Source organism: Diaphorina citri, unplaced genomic scaffold (genome assembly GCF_000475195.1).
Source record: "Diaphorina citri unplaced genomic scaffold, Diaci psyllid genome assembly version 1.1 scaffold990, whole genome shotgun sequence".
Taxonomy (NCBI): Eukaryota; Metazoa; Arthropoda; class Insecta; order Hemiptera; family Psyllidae; genus Diaphorina; species Diaphorina citri.
Window position 1 is genome coordinate 10,456 of NW_007378421.1, and position 7,089 is coordinate 17,544.

General features: G+C 39.8%; 1 protein-coding gene across 1 annotated transcript in view; it reads right to left on the reverse strand.

The window, feature by feature from the left end:
* Nucleotides 1-466: 466 nt before the first annotated feature.
* Nucleotides 467-7,089, reverse strand: part of LOC103513589 — a 28,458-nt gene continuing 21,835 nt past the window's right edge. Inside the window, 5 exon segments of the mRNA XM_008478427.3 lie at nt 467-599; nt 1,072-1,193; nt 2,187-2,273; nt 4,327-4,517; nt 6,760-6,980. Of these exon segments, the coding sequence (XP_008476649.2) occupies nt 491-599; nt 1,072-1,193; nt 2,187-2,273; nt 4,327-4,517; nt 6,760-6,980 (730 nt within the window). The 3' untranslated portion in view covers nt 467-490.

Consider the following 7,089-nt stretch of genomic DNA (forward strand, 5'->3'; position numbering starts at 1 on the left):
AGGAGGACAGAATAGGAGAAAGCCAGCCGTTCCAAGAACGAACCTTTGGATAAGTTCGCTTCGGGCGGGGATCGAACCAGCGATGCGCTACCTGTATAGCCAACTAGGCTGTCACTAATCTCTTGTTATGCACACTGATCAGAAGTATTAAATCAGCATGCTTACACTGGGCGATTGACATTTCAGGTAAATATTGGGAAGCCATAGGTAAAATGACCAAGTAGTCAAATAACCCAACATTTGCAAACAAAAACATTTTGGACAATGATTTGATGAGAAGGGTTGAATGAGGTATGAGCTTAGTGGACATGAGTTGAGATTGTAGTGGAACCTCATAACTTCTGCTCCACAATAAGAATCTGTTCGTCCACTCTATCACTGACCCCCTTGAACTTGCTAGGTGGAGGTCCAATCATTTGAATCAGTTGAGGGACATCATTCCTGTAAAATGAAAAACCAAGGTCCTATTAGTTGAGATTGTAGTGGAACCTCATAACTTCTGCTCCACTATAAGAATCTGTTCGTCCACTCTATCGCTGACTCCCTTGAACTTGCTAGGTGGAGGTCCAATCATTTGAATCAGTTGAGGGACATCATTCCTGTAAAATGAAAAACCAAGGTCCTATTAGTATAGTAAATCTACTCGTGTCAGCCCAGTTAGCTTGGTTGGTAGCGCGTCCGCCTTGTAATTGCTAGGCCGCGGATTCGACTCTCGCACGGGGCGGATTTTATCCTGAAAGGATAAGGTTCGTTCTCGGAACTGACGATAAGACCTTAGCAGTTACAGTTTCCTCTATAAAACCTGTTAAAGAAAAAAAAAAGTCAAGCAACCAACGTTGTGCGTGGTTAGTACCTGGATGGTGACCATCTGGGGAATCGCGTACTGCTGGGTTCCCGGCTCCACTCAGGTTGGGTGAGGTTAAATTGAGAAGGCGGGTAGCTAGTCGCTGAATGGTGGGTAAAACCCCCGTCACGAGAAGACCTGAGTTGTTCAAAGTAACGTTAAACCCTTATACCCCCCAAGATAAAACCGGTGATAAAAGGTGAGGGGATCCTGTCTGTTCTACTCACCTAGACACATGTACAAAGCGACCCAGCGCTTTCATACATCTGAACAGCTTCTCCTCATCGGGTTTCATATTGAAGAACTGAAGAACAGCCATCGCTATTTCCACAGCCACATCATCAAATACCTGAAAACCAAACAGAGACACAAACCCGGGGGATTAGTAATTGAGGAGAGAGATATTGGGAAGAAAACAATTATTTTTTATGATTTTTCCTTAAAAAAGGATAATAATAACAATAATAATAATAAGGTGTAGTGTGATAGAGAGAAATGAAAGGTAGAAACACACTATCATCACGTCACGTGAGCTCATGGGGAGTCAGAAAGATGTAGTTCAAAATTTTCCCATAATACCTACTCGTATTGTAGGTAATTTCGTGGCTGTCCTGAATGAAATTACCCACAATATTGTGGGAAAACATTGAAATACTACATCTTTCCCCATGACTTCACTTGACGTTAACGTGATGATAGTGTGTTTCTACCTTTACTACTCCAAAATTGGAGGAGAAGCCAGCCGTTCCAAGAACGAACCTTTCGGATAAGTTCGCTTCGGGCGGGGATTGAACCAGCGATGCGCTACCTGTATAGCTAACTAGGCTGTCACTAATCTCTTGTTATGCACACTGATCAGAAGTATTAAATCAGCATGCATTAATTGGATTGTTTCTGTAAGGCGTTAAATGGAATACGAGTAGAATACAATTTACCTTGTTTATCCTGCCAGAATGAGACTGAAAAGTCCCTTTACCCCAGCAGTCTAAACAAGTTCTCCTTTATTTTATGGGTTTAATAGTAAGGCGTTAGTAAGAACATTGATTACGGATGTTGATTAGTAGGTATTTTTTGTAGAGATATGTAAAAAGTGAGCGAGTTATCAAAAAATAAGTACTCTTTTCCGTGGACTACTCAATACCTACTCGGTCAATGAGTCAGATCCTAATTATCTAGAAAGTAGTAACTTGAAGAGCAAGTTACAATAGTTACATGTTTTAGGATCTGACTCATGGAAGGAGTAGGTAGTTCACTGAAAATAATAGTTCTTTCTTACAACTCACTCACTCTGTACACATGTCTAAATTTGTGACTAGTGTGTATTTCGTCTATTTTTCAGTACCTTGGACAACGAGCCTTTAGGTAACATCCACCTTAGCTTTTTATTCTGATTAAACTTCTGCAATCAGTGCAAAACAGAGCTCAATACCTACTCAGTCAATGAGTCATCCTAATTATCTAGAAAGTAGTGACTTGAAGAGCAAGTTACAATAGTTACATCTTTTAGGATCTGACTCATGGGCGGAGTAGGTAGTTCACTGAAAATAATAGTTCTTTCTTACAACTCACTCACTCTACACATGTCTATATTTGTGACTAGCGAGTTTTCGACTATTTTCAGTACCTTGGACAACGAGCCTTTAGGTAACATCCACCTTAGCTTTTTATTCTGATTAAACAGCCAGCCGTTCCAAGAACGAACCTTTGGATAAGTTCGCTTCGGGCGGGGATTGAACCAGCGATGCGCTACCTGTATAGCCAACTAGGCTGTCACTAATCTCTTGTTATGCACACTGATCAGAAGTATTAAATCAGCATGCATTAATTGGATTGTTTCCGTATGGCGTTAGAAAGAACATTGATTACGGAGGGGTTAGTAGGTATTTTTTGTAGAGATATGTAAAAAGTGAGCGAGTTATCAAAAAATAAGTACTCTTTTCCGTGGACTACTCAATACCTACTCAGTCAATGAGTCAGATCCTAATTATCTAGAAAGTAGTGACTTGAAGAGCAAGTTAAAAGTAGTGACTTGAAGAGCAAGTTACAATAGTTACACGTCTTAGGATCTGACTCATGGACGGAGTAGGCAGTTCACTGAAAATAATATTTCTTTCTTACAACTCACTCACTCTACACATGTCTATATCTGTGACTAGCGAGTTTTCGACTATTTTCAGTACCTTGGACAACGAGCCTTTAGGTAACATCCACCTTAGCTTTTTATTCTGATTAAACTTCTGCAATCAGTGCAAAACAGACCAGACACGAAAGAAGTACCCTGGGCGATAATACCCTTGAATTATTGTCATTTTGATATAATATTTCGATAGCGTTTTCAATGTTTATAGTGGACGAGGTACCCCTTTCCTTATTTTAAGCTTATTTGACCTCAACCATGTCAACCAAATTCAGTTTTTGTAGTTGGTATGGTGGACATTGGATCTGAAGGTTGGTGGTTCGAGTCCAAGTCATAAAATTTATTGAGGTGTATCGAGGTTTGTGGCAAGCATTCATCTTGGTTAAACAATATTAAAATTCCTTTGGAAAGAAATCATTTCCCTTGGCACTTTTCTTTCAACTTGAGTGAAATATTTAATTTCTATCGTAAAAAATAAGAAACATGCTAACCATTCGATTCGGCGTGAAAAATCACAGAGATTAGAATATTCACATGGCAATGTTTCGATCCCTTCCGTTTACATGGTAACGACAAAGCGACGCGACGTTGACATTGGTTATTAATCTGTCCGATTTTTACCAAATTGGTAAAAATCGGAGAGATTAATCGGTAAAAATACCAAAGTCGCGTCCTGGGACCATATGCCAATGTTTTGATCCCTTCCCGTTTACATGATAACGACAAAGCGACGCGACGTTGACTTTGGTTATTAATCTGTCCGATTTTTACCAAATTGGTAAAAATCGGAGAGATTAATCGGTAAAAATACCAAAGTCGCGTCCTGGGACCATACCGGGAAAGCTTAGAAAATTTCATCGCTCTAGGACAAACTACAATGACTACAAGTAATTATATCAGGTTGTCAAGCTATGTCCACACATAGTCGACGCCGTCAATCGACGAGGTGAATCTATGTAGTCGAGGCAGTGTACCGTTTCAGTCGACGGTCGATCGACGGGGTCGACTATGTGTGGACACAGCTTGACAACCTGATATAATTACTTGTAGTAATAATTGTAGTTTGTAGTAGAGCGATGAAATGTGTCCACACATAGTCGACGCCGTCAATCGACGAGGTGAATCTATGTAGTCGAGGCACTGTACCGTTTCAGTCGACGGTCGATGGACGGGGTCGACTATGTGTGGACACAGCTTGACAACCTGATATAATTACTTGTAGTAATAATTGTAGTTTGTAGTAGAGCGATGAAATTTTGTTTGTTTTCCCGGTATGGTCCAAGGACGCGACTGTTTATACATATTTTTAGCTAAATCGCCTTTAGGAGTACTCCTTTATACTTACAAAGGCAGTGAGAGCAATCTGTTCGTCTAACGTAAGGCGGTCTACATCGTGAGCATAGTTCATGAGGATATGCTCTCTTCTATCCTGATGTAGGAGAAGTATGACATCATCCTTGAGAGCAGCAGCGGTCAGGATGTTGAGGGTTCGAACCCGGACCTCGGACGGAAAAGAGGTTTCGTTGAGAAGGAAGCCTGCGAGGAAGAGGAAAGAGATATATTTTTTTAATTCTATTTATTGTTTCTTTATAAATTTTCGTCAATGAAAGATTTCTTCAGGTATGCTCTCTTCTATGGCAACGGAAGGCAATGAACGATTTCTTGATCCCGAGAGCAAGGTAAACCTAGTTAGGCCCTTGACAAATGTGCCTGAAGACATTGCTATGTGTTCCAATCCACTCGATTTTTTTCCCCCTTTCTTCTCAAGGTTTGATAGAGAGAGCTGTAACAACGGAGGTCTTATCGTCCCAAAATCGAATAGCGAAGGAGACAGGATAGAAAAAAGCTTTTTCCGAGAACGAACCTTATCTGTTTAGGGTAAAATTCGCCCGGGGCGAGAATCGAACTCGCCACCTAGCTTACAAGGCAGACACGCTACCCTCCAAGCCAACTAGGCTGGCTACTTTTGGTTTTAGACTGCTGATGCTGGCGTAAACGGACTTTTCAGTTGTTTTTTTGTTTTTGTTTTTTTTTTTTTTTTTTTTTTTTTTAAAAGGGTTTTAAAAGGGGAACTTTAACCTCTTTGGTTTTTCTCCCCCAATTTATTTGGCAACAAGCTCTCCCAAGAAGGTTAGTATTAATATCACTGTATAACTGCTATTTTTTTATTTATTTATTATTATTATTATTATTATTATTTTTTTTTTTCGTAATCAGGTTTTTACATTCGGCGACGAGCTACCCGTCCAGATTCCAAGCACGCTAAATTTTAAATGTAAATGCAGTTTTTTTGTGTTATTATGTCACAACTTTGGTGCTCACTGCAGCATTGTAGGATTTTCCCAATATCTCAATAATCCTAAAATCCAATGTTTACCTACCATGCTGGCACCGGTCGCTATGCGCATTTATATGTCATAGCTACTCATTTTCCTCACGAGGCTGAGTGGGCCCCGCAACAGCCAGTCACGGAATCAATCATTTGCATGATACAAATTTCTTGACCCCGCCAGGAATCGAACCCGGGTCTCCCGCGTGCAAGGCGAGCGCAGTGACCACTACGCCATGGAATTCACAAAAACATAGATATGTATAAAGTTATAAATAAATTGACAATATAACAGAGAGTTTTTGCAACCGAAATTGACGTCCCGTTAACTGAACTAACGTAAAGTTATTTGAGGAAAACTCGTTTGCGCAGAAACGAGTTTTCGTCAAATAACGTTAAAGAGTTCAGAAAACGGGACGTCAATTTTGGTTGCAAAAACTAGCGAATAGATCCGTGAACTGCAGAACTCTCTTCTACGGAACCTAGATAGGCACTGTTGAATACACATTTCATATGCAAAATAATATCCTTCAAGTGACAGGTTATATCAAATTAAAGGTCTTTTTACCAGGAACACGAAAATGGTGGTGCAAATTTTGTCCAGAGAACCAAAAAAAAAAAAAAAAAAAAAAAAAAACTGGGTTTTTGGGGAATTCACAGAAACATAGATATGTGTAAAGTTATAAATACATTGACAATATAACAGAGAGTTTTTGCAACCAAAATTGACGTCCCGTTAACCGAACTCTTTAACGTTATCTGAGGAAAACTCGTTTGCGCAGAAACGTGTTTTCGTCAAATAACGTTAAAGAGTTCAGAAAACGGGACGTCAATTTTGGTTGCAAAAACTCTCTAATGGATCCGTGAACTGCAGAACTCTCTTCTACGGAACCTAGATAGGCACTGTGTTGAATACACATTTCATATGCAAAATAATATCCTTCAAGTGACAGGTTGTCTAAACTAATCAAAATCCGACGCACAAATAATTGAAGCCAATATAAAGTAGGTAAAATCAATGGACATTGGTGGAAAAAAAAGCTTCTAGTGTGGCAAATTTCAGGCGATTTTGATCGATTTCGCCTGGCTAGAGTAAACAGTTAGAGACCGTGCTTTATAAAATAAATACGGACAAACACTACTTAGAATATGTTCACTTTTTAGCCCGTACTTCCTTTATTATTACGATAGTAATAAAAAAAGGTATGGTGGACGGGCTATTGTATTCGCTTCGGTGTTGTCTGTCTGTTCCCATAGAAGGACTTATCCAAACCTGGTCGACCTGTATCAAATTAAAGGTCTTTTTACCAGGAACACGAAAGTGGTGGTGCAAATTTTGTCCAGAGAACCAAAAAACCAAAAAAACTGTTTTTTTTTATGTGGCAAGATTCTACAAAAAGAGCTCTCTTCCACCCAAACAGCAGGTTTTGTCGAGGATCTAGTTCCTACAACCCGACATTGGATTTGGTCCATGTCTACTCACCACAACGCTGTCCTTAAACACAATGGGCGGCTCGCGGTTTTTCCGCCTCTCTTCCCTTTCTCTTCGTTCTTCATTTTCATACTCATCCACCACTTGATCTGCCGTCCTCTCTTGAGTACCATTCGTGTGTTCTTCAGACATTGTGCAGTAGGGGGAGCGAGAGGTTTGCTTCCTTGACCCGGCTGAACTGAATGGGGGAGCAAAAAAGAAGAGGGGGATTAGATTGAAGAATGAAAATGAGCCGGACTTTTTTAATAGGTTTTTATTATTATTATTATTATTACTATTATTATTAT